At 37.3% G+C, this 14,397-nt stretch overlaps 1 protein-coding gene across 1 annotated transcript in view; it reads right to left on the reverse strand.

Annotated features, from left to right (window-relative positions):
- Positions 1-9,206: 9,206 nt before the first annotated feature.
- The window catches only part of LOC148863879 (translocon at the outer membrane of chloroplasts 64-like), a 91,288-nt gene continuing 86,097 nt past the window's right edge, over positions 9,207-14,397 (reverse strand). The window contains exons 12-13 of the mRNA XM_088976022.1: positions 9,892-9,961; positions 9,207-9,606 (exon numbers count right to left, since the gene is read on the reverse strand). Of these exons, the coding sequence (XP_088832148.1) occupies positions 9,524-9,606; positions 9,892-9,961 (153 nt within the window). The 3' untranslated portion in view covers positions 9,207-9,523. The remainder of the gene's footprint in view (positions 9,607-9,891; positions 9,962-14,397) is intronic.

The raw sequence follows: 14,397 nt of genomic DNA on the forward strand, positions 1-14,397 counted from the left end.
ATATACATATGGGTGGTGGGCTCTTTTTTGGTGCACTTATTGCTTATCCCTCAACAACATCCACATGTCTAGGCATGTGGCGGAGGGTCCAAAACCTAAAAATTGAAGCCCAGAAACATGACAATCCTTAAGGGATGATGCTTACCCATTTGAAAAGCATGCTCCCTGATATACCAAATCAAGAGGACAAGATCCCTCCATTAATCTGGTTTGCTTTGTAGATAGACTTCCTACTGTGGGCCCACCAAATGATGGTCTCAATAACACACCCCTGAGAATTCCCCTCATCCCCAATTGAAAATGGTAGAAGAAAGGAAGGTAGACAATATCAATAATACCATCTTTAAGACCCTTAACAATTTCTCCTGACTAGGGCATTCCAAAACTCTGAATACATTTAGTTCAGCAGCTTGTTCAGTAACTGATATTTGGGCACTTGTTCTTTTTCTTTATTAACCTCTGGTTTTTCTGAAAGAGTAACTTAGAGATCTGATCTTTTTCAGTTTAACTATCTGTTGATAAACATAAAGAGTAAAATGAAATGACAGAACAGGATATAGTTGGCCTATCTCATATAATTGCAACAAGCTTTGTTGAGTTGAGTTGGGTAATAGTACCCTTTAGGCCATGGCTCTGAACCATTCATGGTTGAGACTGTTTCAAAGGTCGCGTGATCCTATACCCATGATACTCCCTCTTCCTTTATAGAAGGTTTGTAATGTACCTTTGAGAGGCCAGAACCTATTTATGGGATCACTGCACTGATACATGTTGCAGAGTTTCAGAGGAGGCAGCTAAAAAGTTGTTGCAAACTCAGCTCTCCTGTTTATTACCAAGCAAAGCATCACATAGTTGTCTTCCTTGTAAAGGGCAATCTACGCCAACTCCAAGTCAAATTTGTTCTTGATTAGCAAAAGAGAAGAGGCATGACTTTGAAATAGCTATGCACATGGACCAAATCACATGCCATGGCACACTCTGCGAGGACTGTGGAGCCCTAGTAATTAAAATTCTAGGTTAAATGCAATTTTATGCTTTGTACCAAAGCTGGGGAAACAAAAATAAACCATGCAATTCTATAATACAAGATTATGCTTTATGATATCGCGAGTACCATGAAATGAACCGGGCTGTAACTTTTTCACTCACAAGTCACAACCTTGTAATGTTCCACCCCTGTGTTTACAACCGATAATGCGGTATTATTTGTAAGTTGAGTGCAACATTTACAGCCCAAGGTGCAATTCACAGTATTAGTATTGCAAAACATATTTTTATAACATAGAATTTTTTATGAGTAAAATGGTAAATTGGGTAAGATAAATTTAACTAGGTTATAGTTCAAGGTATCCTATTCTTTCATTACCCAGGCCCTGTACTGCATATCTAGTTGTTTATCTCCATATGCTACATGACGTTTGGATTTACTAATTGATGATAAGGGACTTTTTGGGCTGGTCATTCATGTGTATATTATCTTTGTCCATCTCAGCCCCATCCTACAATGTACTAATTGCATTGTTAGGAATGCCAAATGGCATTTGATAATGACTGAAGTGGCTGAATTGAATGGTAAGTCGCTTTTGTTTTTTAATATATGGTAATCAACCCAATTTCATTTTCAGTCATTAAGGAGATTATGAGATCCTTCTTAACATATTTCTTCAAATCTAAGGCTGTGTTTGGAAACGATGCAAATGTAATGTAAATCTCAGTTCAGGATAAATTTGCACTCTGGTTCACTTTTACTTGTGTTTGACAACATTACATTTATTCATTGGTAAATGACAGACCAATGCATATTTACATCAATAATAAGATGTAAAAGTACAACAATAATAAAGAAGTAAATTTGCATTCAAGTGGGCTTTTGATTAAAAAAAAGCATATGTTTTATTGGAATTCATGTTTGCATCCATTACAGTTAAAATTCTGTTTAATTGGTAAGAAAAGAAATTTTGTCAGTGCAAAACTAATCCAATTTGTAATTGATATGAACCGTTTTACACTCTACATATTTGCATTCACACTTATTTGTATCGTTTTCAAACGCAGCCTAAAGCAGTCAGCCATTAAATTCAGCCACTTCTGCTGTCATCAATCAGATCCCAAGTCTTCTTGCCACCAGATAAAATAGCTACCATCTAAAACTTACCACATGAAAAGGTGGCATGAGAAAACACAAGCTAACCATTTTTAGGGTTGCAACTTTTGTTTTTCAAAACAAAAAATTATTGTCATATCAGAAAAACATTTTTTTTCTTTATTACTCAGTTTGTTTTCGGTGTAGATTTCACTTAATTGACACTAGTTTAAATGCAGGAGAATTGCAAATGGGTTGAGATCAAATTCTGGTTTACTTTTACACTTGACTGAAGAAACAAAGACTTTGTTTTGTTTGTTTGTGAGAAGTAAAATGATGCGGTCCTTACTTTATCTGCAAGAGAAAAAAAAGCAAGATAAAGGTTATTTGTTTGGGAGGAGTATAGTAGGTGGCATAATGATATGGTCCCCACTTTATATAAGAGATAATCAAGGCAGGACAAAGGTGGTGTAAATTTTGTATTAGTTCTTTAGATGCAAAATTTGCACTATTAACTAGTGCAAATGAACAAAAGGTATGAATTTTGCAACAAGTAGAAATACGAATCATAGTCACAAACAAATGGATGCAAAGTTTTAATCAGGTGCAAGATTCATATCTGTTTCATATTAGCAAAACCCCCTTACTCACATGAATGCAATATAATGAGACCATGTGTAACAAAACTTTAAACCTATTTCATCCGAACAATAAATAGCCTCTTAGACTTTTACGTTATGTTTGGTTTGAAGGAAAAGGTAGGGAAAGGAAGAGAAAGATATCGAAACTTTTGCAATCTTTGTATAGACTTCCTTACCTTTCCCTGTTTTTTCTTTCAAACCAAACACAGCATTAGTAGATAAAAAGAAAGATAAATCTACATTTGCAAAGAAAGCCTACAAATAGCGAATGAAGTTTATGTAAATGCATGAATTATGTTGTGTTGAAAAGATCCAGAACAGAAAAAAAGAAAAAAAAGGATAAGGTTATCAAGGGTTAGTAAATGTAGGGGAGTGCAAATAAGTTGACTGCGAAATCTGGTTTACTTTTGCTTCATATTTGACTTTGCCTGTCTTATTTGTTTGTGAGAAGTACAATAGGACATAAAATGAAGTGGACCCTGCTTTATATGAAAGAGAAAGGAGATAGGAGGATGGTTATTTGTTTGAGTGTGGCAAGAAGCAAGATGACTTGGTCTCCACTTTATATGAGGAGAATTGATTCATTGAGGCAGGATGTAAGTAGTGCACATTTTGCATCAGATACAAAGTTTACACTACCAGTCAATGCAAATGAGACAAGATACAAATTTTGTCTCAAATATAGATGCAAATAATATAAATTTATAGTTATAAACAAATGGATGCAAAGCTGAACTAGATGCAAGTTTGTATTTGATTTAGATTTAAACTGCAAACAGAAAAAGCCAAAGGATTTCAGTATCAAGCCAAACACAGCCTAAGAGTTTACCAACACGCAGGAATAGCATCTCAAAACCCCCTAGGAATGATTTGAGCACATCCCAATTTTGATAAAGCGGGTACATTAGTTCCTAATGAAAAGACAAAGAAACCCCATCTATAACGATAGAAAATACTGCAAGGTTTAGATTATAACAAAGTAGAGGATATGACTGGTACATTCTTTATTCTTTAGTGATAGTGGTTGTATTGTTTTCAATTTGATTGAGACAGGCACGTGTGTTGTATGTGCCTGAAGAGAAGATTCTCTCTAGCTAATTGACTTGTTAATTACTTGTCTCTTCTTGTTCAGGAGCCATAGGTGCTTCTCTCCAACCATCTGTTGCGTGTTGACATGCCCCAAAAGTCTTAAGCTCTCAAATTGCCTTTACATTAATATGTTATATATGCATAAATAGGGAGATTTATTGGAAAAAACTTGTTAGTTGGCTTGGTCCACAGCCAAATTGCATAATAATAATAATAGTATATAAAACCTTGGGACTTATTAAATATAATATTTGTTTAATAGTGTGGATATGCATGTTATTAATCATATTATTATTATTATTATATTATACGAACATACCAGTTCTTTAGGGTTATTTTTCCCTCAAGATACACGGGTTGTCCTTTACTATAGGGAACCCTCTAAATTGGGTCCCTCTTAGTGGTTGATTTAACAATTTGCCTTGAGCAGACCTTCTAGATTTTAAGGCCAAATATATATTATTTTTCGTTTATTATCGGTGATGCGGCTCTAACCCCTCATATGGGCCAGGCGCTACATGCTAAACCTAAGGGTTAGTGATAATGGGTGTACACGGGCCCATTTAGGGGCCAGGTGATACATATTAAACTTAATCAGCAATGGATTAAAGGATTAGTGATGGGGCCCATTGACATAAAATATTATCTGCATATTTTGAGTACTAAGGATGCCTTATGATGAATAACAATGCATAATTGCCATCCCATCCTACCTTTCTTTTTGGGCACATAAAATAAAATCAATAACAACCAAGTGGTTATATGATGCATCTAATTAAATTAATCTCAGGGCCCATTTTATAACGTTGAAGTTGCTGAACTGAATGACTTAGCGGGTATTTGGTGAGCACGTGATTGGTTTTGTTTCTCTAAACAAAAACAGCTGCTGATTGAAAAACAAAATCATTAGTTCACAAATACCATCTTATTGCTTTGTTATAGATACAATGATTAAATAATAAATAATTCAATGTTATAGCAATCTATTCAACTTTTAACTTCAGCCATTAACAAGCCCACAACCTCCTTAATTTTTTTTTTTTTTCACCTAAAGGAAAAAAAAAAATGAACTTTTTAGTTCAATCATTTCTCACTTCAGCTGTAATTAAACGTCCCATTAAAGGTTTTCCAGCTTTTGGATTGTATGCTGATTTATGCATTTTTTTATTCTTTCATAAAATAAGTATATCATGGTGAAAAAGACAAAAAATGCCCCTTATTATAATAACTAAATCTAATAATACTAGGGGTGCAAATTGGGCAAGCTTGTTTTGAGGAGCATTTGTTAAATTTTGGTTCGGCCTCAGTGCTAAGTGTGAACACAAATCAAGTTATTTATTAATAACAAAAATGGCCACTTTGTGCCAAAAAGTATCAAAGATTAGGACCATTGCCAGTCTATCCATCCCTAGACCCAGATAGCTGGGACCAACAGAGGGTAATGGCCATTTTTCAATTAGTGATTTCCGGAATCATTTCGAAATCCCCGATTCCAAACTCTGAATATTCCTCCAATTGAGAAAACAACTTTTGAAATCTTTGAAATCGAGGAAATCAATTCCATTCCGTGGACAGTGGTCCCATAATCCATCACTGTCTTTTATTTACCTTTTATTAATGGATGCAATGTGTGGAAGTAAATGAGAATCGGTTCACATTGATGAAGTTGTTACCGGTTTTTTCTTGAAAATCACTTTTTGAAGCCTAAATTCCTTAGAATCACACCGCAAAATTAAACTAGTCCGTATTAAAGAACACCCTCAAAAAATCACAATCACATGTTGGCCTGATTTTATTTGTGAGTTGGGGCTGGTTTGGGAGGGCTGAGTTGAAGATTCAGTTAAATTGGTTCAGTTGTTTTGAAGCACTCAACATGACATATTGACATGAGCCATTAAAAAGAGGCTGAAGAGAAGAAGACAGCCCTTCAAATGACTGGCTGAGAGCTGATTTGGGTTCCCCGGGGCCCGGGTTTGGATGTCCGTGTGAGAGTGAGACCCACCTCAAAAAGCCATAAACCGCTGCACTTCAGCCCACGTGACACCAAAAGAAGTGACACAAAGAAGATCTTATGAGCATATCCCGTCCAATTGCTTGTCCCTTTGACAATATCTATTTAAGTAATATATCAGCTTGTTCTGATGACCTTAATCATCTTATAAATAGACCTTTGTTGAAAGCTACTTGTCAAATATATCTAGCGGTCTAGAAAAACCGAAAGATACAGCTTGTTTGGTTTCTCACCAGCCATCACCTCAAATTGGGCCAATTCTTGGTCAGCGAATATTCAAATCGGGGCTCAAACTTCCACACCTTCGGAAGGGATGAGTACAGTTGTTCATTCTCATCCCTTTGAATAAATAATAGGTCCCAGGTAGTGAAGGTTTCCAGCCCAAGCGCATATATAATTAAAATATGTGGGTGTGCCTGCCCTTCTCTCTCACATGAGATTGTCAGATGGGAGTCAATGATGATGCCATGATGGGTGCCAATGGATTCCAATCCTAGGGCTCAAGATTGTCCAATCGCCCTCATTTGACTGAAAACCCTAGAAGAAGCTAATAGAAGCAACCTCTGTAGACTGTAATAGAATTCTTTAATGGATTTAAATAATAAAATGTTGATTGTGCCCCTTCAGTCTGATTGATATCACAAAATAATGGCCAATTGATGGATGGATTTCTAGATAACATGGTTGTTGGTCGGTTGCTTTCGCCAACTGGTAATATGCCCTTAAATCCCTATGATGAATGAAATCCATGGATTCATATGGGTTAATGGGTCAACATGGACACATGGTATATATTAAAAAAAAAAAAAAAGGACTGCATAATACCTCGGAAAACAACATCAGCCCAGGTTCTTACACAGCTCCAAGACTTCAAGATGGATATCTACTAAGTCAAATATTATATTCCAGTTCATCTTCACTTTGTGTGTACTTTGCATTAAAAGAGTGAAAGCCATACAATGAATGCATCAATGAGAACTGCATTCTTCATTCTTTCCGTATATTTATATAGGAATGAGAACTATGTGGATCTGTTTTACTTCCTTCCCCTGAAATTCTGGACTACTTTGATGTTGCATACAACTGTTTAGTCAATTGTTTGCTTTGGATTAATGCTATCTGTGTTATAGGCAGTAAAATACTGATCAATTTCAGTTAGTTTTCCAGTAAAACTTAATCTCTTCAAGAAAACGGGTCTAAAGCTGGTTTCCAAGGTTTTCTAGGATTACAAAAATGGGTCCTGGTCCAGGCTTTATTGGCATGCATTCCTTTTTACCTATATATATATATATATATATAGTAGTTATATTTATTATATATAAACGAAAAACCAAAGAACCTGTTCAATTTGGAAAAAGGACCCCTAGTTACGCTGTGTTTGGATCACCAACAGATATTTGGGCCAAGGAAAATACTTATTAAGGTAAAGGGATTACTTGTGAAAAATTACCTTTGTAAAATTTTATAATGTTTGATCACAATCCATAAACAAGTTTGGAAATCAAGGTTATGGGCTGGAATACTTTAGACGCACTTGCGTTAAAAGAGTTCTATGAAATCAAGCCTTCCTTATTGCCTCTTTTATAGAGATTGGTTTTCCACAAGGTAGAAAGCCATGATCTCATTTTTGTCCTTACCAACAACCGAAGTAACTGTTTTCATCCAACCAAAGATTACTGTATAGGTCCACTATTTTTTATACTTGAAAGTTTCTTACACCATTTCCTGTTCCTTGCCGCTAGACCATGGCAAGGACAAAGCCTCAAACCCAGATTCCGTGTCCCGGTTTCAAGATTGAAGCCATATATTATAACCTTTTTTATTTTTATTTTTTTATGTCAAACTCTATAGAAGTAGGTGCGCACGGGCAGGAATTCAACTTTAGGAGAAATTGTATTTGAAGCATGGTCTAGCAGCACTGGCACTGTGGCACACATTTGATTAATTGCCCCACTTGGGCCTATCAGCCAGGCCAGACCCTAGGTTCAAAGCCATCCTCTCTCTCTCTCTCTCTCATTTTATATACAGCCCAAGTCTATACAACACTTTGATCAATCCAAGTTCCAATTTCAAGCTTTCGAGGTATAGCCGAATGAACATTATGTTATTCAATTTACAAGCTAAGTGACAATCCCCTTGGCTCACTGAGAACAATTGCAAAAAAGATAAAGCTTTCGGCCTGATAAGTCAGACTAGACATTGACCCGTTTATGTCATAAAACATGAAACAATCCTAGGATGATCCATTGGCTGGTAAGTTGAAATGCTTCTGGATGGGTTCAATAAAATCATATGTTCAGGATCTGCTGCTCGCACAGCTGCGTATCAGTTGTTCCATAATCAATCACGAGTGAACACGCCAACATTTCATGCACATCAAGCTTATATGCCAGTGTACAGAACATTGACATATTCACTTGATATTAATTACGTAGCAAGTTGTGAGCACTGAGCACTGAGCAGCAACAGATCCGGGAATGTGAACAGATACGTAAGGCAATTAGCTTTTGTTCATAGGAATAGACATGGAAGACAAAGATAGAGTGTGCAGCTTGAGATAACCAAGGTTCAAGGTAATGATAATCGAGAGTTCCAAGTTCCAAACAAATGGAACTCCCTTTTTAGGGTATAATGCAATGGAACGGTTCAGGTCAATGTCAGAGGGAAGATTCCCAAGGGGGTGGGGATAAATACATTGAGGAAATTAATAAATGAATTCTGAGGTGGACCATAAAAAGGCCTTCTATTATTATGTTTTCATTTTGACCTCTTATCAATTGAGATAACAGGTAATAAATTATTTTATAAAGCAATCAAAATCACTAAGGATCTGTTTGGATTACAATTTGAAATTCGAATCAGAATCAAAATCGAAATGATCTATTTTTATAGTCTGTTTGGTTCAAACAAAAATGAGAATGAGAATTAGAATAAGCAAGAATAGAATTTCATTCCCAAGGGAGGGGTAGGGAATGGTCATTCCCTCAAATAGGGGAATGTCTCCTAAAAACATCAGTGACCCCCCCCCCCACCACAAAACAATACACATCATACGGTGAGGTGGGGATGGACATTTTTTTGGAATAGAGCAAGGAGTGTTATGATACGATAAGTTCCACTATCATACTAGAAGAACTTGTACCCAATCAACAGGTGGTATTCATCAAAATTCACGGCGACGATTTAATTGGTCAATTGGTCAAAACTGTACAATTAGACAAGCCCAATAGCCCATTTGGAAAAAAGCTTGAAATTTTGCATCAGGAAAAAAACTTTTAAAATAAATGTCATCTCGAAGTGGGTTTGGAGAAGAGGCACTCAAGATACGTCATCATCTGCCGCCAATGCTACAGTACCCAAATGAGACTCGGAGTACAGCTACTTGAATCAAAAAGCTCAAAAACTCGTTGAATGCTTGAATTACACTTGCAAAGTAAAAACACTGAGAAGAAAACAAAATTGCATAATACTTACAAACCCCAGAAACAATAAGAAACTAGTTTTAATAGTCATCGCAAATACATGTAATGCCCTCGAAGATCGCTTGGATCGACATAGAACAAAATCTTTCATGAGGCTCTTGATAGGGTTTCTTGAGAGGTTGTAATTGAAGCTGTTCAAAGCCTGATTGGTAAACAAGTGGGCATTGAAAACAAAACTTCCATCTCAGAAACTTCTTTCTAGAACAACTTCAAGTATTTACTGAAACAACTTTCTCAATCTTTCAGCAGAAATGGCTGCTCTCTTATTGGTAGGCTCCAGAACTAGTGCATATTTGAAATCTGTAAAGAACAAACGTATCATCATATGAATTTAATCATTTAATTAGATAGTCAGAGGGAAACACTCAAGAAGCATTTTGCTCCATGCAGACAAAGCCCTTTGGAATCCAGTTCTTCCTATATAATGGATCTACTATAGACACCTAGAACTCTACAAATTATCATGCATTCACTTCGTACATTATTATCCTCCTACTGCTTAATACCAAACATATAATGCATCTATGCGTGAGAACCTATGCATAGCATCAAATAGTAGAACAAGTTTTAAGATAGTAGACTTACCTTCAATGGCCTCCTTATAATAACCAAGCATCTCCCGTGCTGTTCCTCTTCTTAAATATGCCTTTACATTCTAAACAAACAAAAATAAGTAGATTAGCAAAGCAAAAGTAAATGTCAAAATGTAGTAGAGTTCCAATTTTAAAGAAAACTTCTTGAAGACTAACATGATATTTCTTTTTCTTATTAACACGAGTTTTTCTTTTTTTTTTTTTAATTTCAACAATGAAACCCAAGTATTTTTCGGTACATACCTAGACCAAGTATTATTAAAGCCCCATAATTTAGTATTATATACACAAGGCACCAAGCACCTTAGTTTCAGAAAACCGACTTCCAGTAACTGAGATTTACAAGACACCTCAAAACTAACAGATCTTGCTGTGCCCACAATGGCACACAACTTGCAGAATTGTAAAGATTCTATAAAACCTTTAGTTTCATAATATAGACTTGAAACCAACAGATCCTTCTTTGTGCACACTAGGCACAAAATGGATAATTAATAGGCTTCAATTTGAAGCTCAACAAAAAAACCTCAGCACTCAGCATTCCTAAACATGGTATCACAAGAGGGGGGAAAAACTCGTATCCTAAACTTTCAATGTTGGAATAGTGGACAACTGTGGAGACCTGCATATTTTGCACAAAGCACCACATATCAAGGTATTACAGCATCTAAAAGTGTTCTTTTTGATAGCATGTTCATCTTTATGATGCAAACGAATTTATTTAAAACTTTTTAAAATCCCTTATTTTAAACTACCAATATGAAATTAACAAATGGTAGAGTTCAAGTAATGTTAAAAAAGAGGGTAATGTGGGATTATAAAATGTTTAAGGGGCATTTTTTGTCTAAGAAATATCATTTACTTCCTTGAACCATGTTTGGAGGTAGCATGACTGCTGAAGCTTACAGGGACATTTTCACCCTTCAGTGCTTGCATTCAGAGGTATTACCAAACTACACTCAAATCAGTGGAAAGCAACTTTTTCCATGATTAGAGGTCAAATAGATGCTACAAAACACCACCTAAGTTTGATTTCCTGGCTCCCATGTTCAGATCCTCTAGATAGCATCTACAAATGCATCATATGATACAACAAAATAATCACGTAACTAGTACCATACTAGTTTTATAATGACAATAAATATAAGGCCAGCATGATTGCAAAGACAAGTCCTATATCATACGGATTTGCAAGTTTCAATCCACTAACATATTTGTGAACTAAGAAGCCCCAAAACGGATATGGGTATGGACATGGATTCAGATCTGGGAAACAGGATGACACCCATTTCTTGAGAACCAGAACACAATTACAGATATCATTTCCAATACTTATATCTTGCAAAAACATGTAAAAAACTCGCAGTACATGAATTTATAAAAAGCAGAGGATCCCTCAAAACAGAGAAAGCTTTAGAAAAAGTAGAGCTGTTCCCGTCTTTATGTACTGTTTATATAATGAAATCTGTGTCAAAATAATGCTTTGCCAAAGATTACAGAAACGCCGGCACTTAAAAGTTCAAACCTATAGACTCCTTATGGGCTTTAGACCAAAGATTAGAAATCTTTCAATGTTGGCAATAACCACTTCTCTTGGGACTCAACTGTTGAAAACTCTGTTGTTTCACTCATGCCAGATACCCCAACATAGTGAAAGAGGAGCCAACATGCACATGATAACTCCCCCTTGTGCTGAGTCCAGCTCATGGCCAAGAAGATATAAGTTGTTAGATCCTTCGGGATTACCTACTGTCTCTTAAAAAGCTTTAGCATATGCACCCAGGCAACCACCAGATTATTTACCGACTTTGATTCCAAATTAACGAAGTTCTAAATTCCTTATCCAAACAAACAATGCAACCACCAGATTATTTACTGACTTCTGATTCCAAATTAACATAGTTCTAAATTCCTTGGCTATGAATTGGGAACTGAACTAATTATTTGGAGAAGACTCAGGTACCAAGGTTCTGGAACTAGAGTAGGAATGGGAGATTCAGCTGTGGTTTGTGGGGATCTATAGAGGAACTCCAGAGCAAAGAGGATGTAGGAACAAATCAAGCACAAACACAGGGTGTCTGTAACTGGGGTTTGGATCTCCAAAATGAGCTTAACTTAGGTTCAGTTGAGGAACAGATCCTTTCAGCTGTACAGGTTGTTGCTGAAAAGAACTCAGCCCTTCAAAGTCTGCCTCTGGGAAGGAAGGTTTTCACCTGGCTCAGGGAGCCTCTTCCCCACTTTTTTCCTCTCCTTGTCTAGGGATGGCAATTTTCCCCATCCCCGGCGGGGACCCGACTACCCTGACCTGATGGGGTTGGGTCGAGGATTCAGGTAAATATTGTTATCTAAAAGAAATCGAGGATTCAGGTTCCCACGGGAAACCTATCCCCATCGGGGATTGGGGATGGAGGACAAATTTTATCCCTGGCAAGGATCGGGGACAGGGTTGGGGATTAACTTCATAATCGGGGTCGGGGTCGGGGACGGGGAATATGATCCCCACCCCGAACTGTTAGTGTCCGGTCTGCCTGTTAGACTGATAAGAGTCAAGGAAGAGAAAGAGAAGAGCGGAGAGAGAGAGAAAGGAGAAGAGCAGAGGAGAAACAAGGAGAAAAGATTATGGTTCGAATGAGAAAAAGTTCACTCTCCCATTCAGCCAGATGTATTTTATATTACTAAAATAATGTGGAAAAGTCACATATGCCCCTACTTAAGTTAGGGACATTAAATCTAACATAAACTTACACATCAGCACCTAAACACAAGCACAAAGACAAAATTACCCCTACATACTTGACACTAACACTCCCCCTCAAGCTGAAGAGTATATATCATATAATCCCAACTTGTTACATATGTAGTCCACTCTCTCTCGACTAAACCTTTTGGTAAACAAATCTGCCCACTAGTTCCCTGTGTTGACATATGCGGTGTCTATCACTCCACTTAGCACCTTCTCTCTAACAAAGTGACAGTCAACCTCTATGTGTTTGGTTCTCTCATGAAACACCGGATTAGAGAAAATGTGAACTGCAACTTGATTGTCACAGTAAGAGCTTCATTAGAGTATCAACAGTGTATCCCATCTCCTGTAAAAGGTTCCTTAGCCACACTAATTCACAAGTAGTATGTGCCATACCTCTATATTCTGCCTATGCACTGCTTCTTGCCACAACTGTCTGCTTCTTGCTTTTCCATGTCACCAGATTACCCCAAAGAAAAGTGCAATAGCCTGTGGTAATCTCCTATCAGATACAGAACCAGCCCAATTTGAAGGGATAAGAGATTCATCGTATGGATGGCTGGACCCTGCAGGAAAGTTGGGAAAATTTTCAAAAATTTCTCTCCCATGTGGGAATCACATTCCCTATTTTAGAAAACTGCATTTTCAATGATCAATCTTGAAACCAAACCGGACCAGATCTGAAACCAAAAGGTAGGAGAGGGATATACTTGATACAGAGTAACAGTAACTCCCAACGAAGGTGTTCACGTCCAAGGAGAAAATCAAAGATTGCTCCCACTGAAAATGACACAGTGTGAGGTGGAGCAGAATCAACAGGATGGCTCTTTAGCAAGAATGTGATGGAGGGCTGGTGAACACAACTTCAAATTACCTTTTCTACCAAAAAGTAATATCAAGAACCTTTCTTGATCACTCCCACAGGTGGAGATCGAACTGACAGGGGCGACAAGAGCAGGAAAGAAGAAGATAGTGCAATCAAACTGTGTTGTCTCTCTCTGGAAATCAACTGTCTGTTAGATGATTTCTGTTCTCCTCTAAGGGTTCGCCCTGCTCTCCTATTTATAGCCTTAAAGGAGGTTCTCCTAATCCCATTAGGAGTTTCCTAATCCAAATCTTGTATTTGGATTTGGACTCTCTTTAAGAGATAAGGATAATCCCTTATCTTATCTGCAGATAAAGATCAGCCCTCCTAATCTAATTAGGAGTTTCCTGATCCAAATCTTTATTTGGACCTGGACTCTCTAAGTGGATAGGGACAATCCCTTATCCTATCTGCTGATCTAAATCCCAGAACCGCCCTCTTTTAATTAATCTCATTAAGCCAATTCGAATTGGGCTTTAAGCCCATTAAGCCCATCTGCTCACTTAGCCTCCTAACTGCTGCCCAGTTGGTTATCCTTGTATGGCATGGGACCCAAACATTGATCTACACATCAGCCACATGGGTTCAACCCAGCCTCTGTTACAAGGCCTGGCCGAATTCATTGTAGGAAACAATGAACCCCTGAGTCCATCACCATGGGCTCTTAATGGGCCCAACATTTACACTAAATGGTCATTGGGTCAAGCCACCTTATAAAAACCCAAGGACTGTGGACAGATGCAAGATTAGCCCATCAGGTATTACCCTCAATGGTTTTACACTTAACCTTTCAGCCCATAATGATCAAACACTGCCCGACAAGAGAAGACATCTCTTTCAACTACAACGTACAATGTTGCACTCCCTATTCACATGGATCCCGGGAATTA

The sequence above is a fragment of the Nelumbo lutea genome, chromosome 3 (assembly GCF_056320005.1).
Source record: "Nelumbo lutea isolate HS-2025 chromosome 3, American lotus-T2T, whole genome shotgun sequence".
NCBI classification, from domain to species: domain Eukaryota; kingdom Viridiplantae; phylum Streptophyta; class Magnoliopsida; order Proteales; family Nelumbonaceae; genus Nelumbo; species Nelumbo lutea.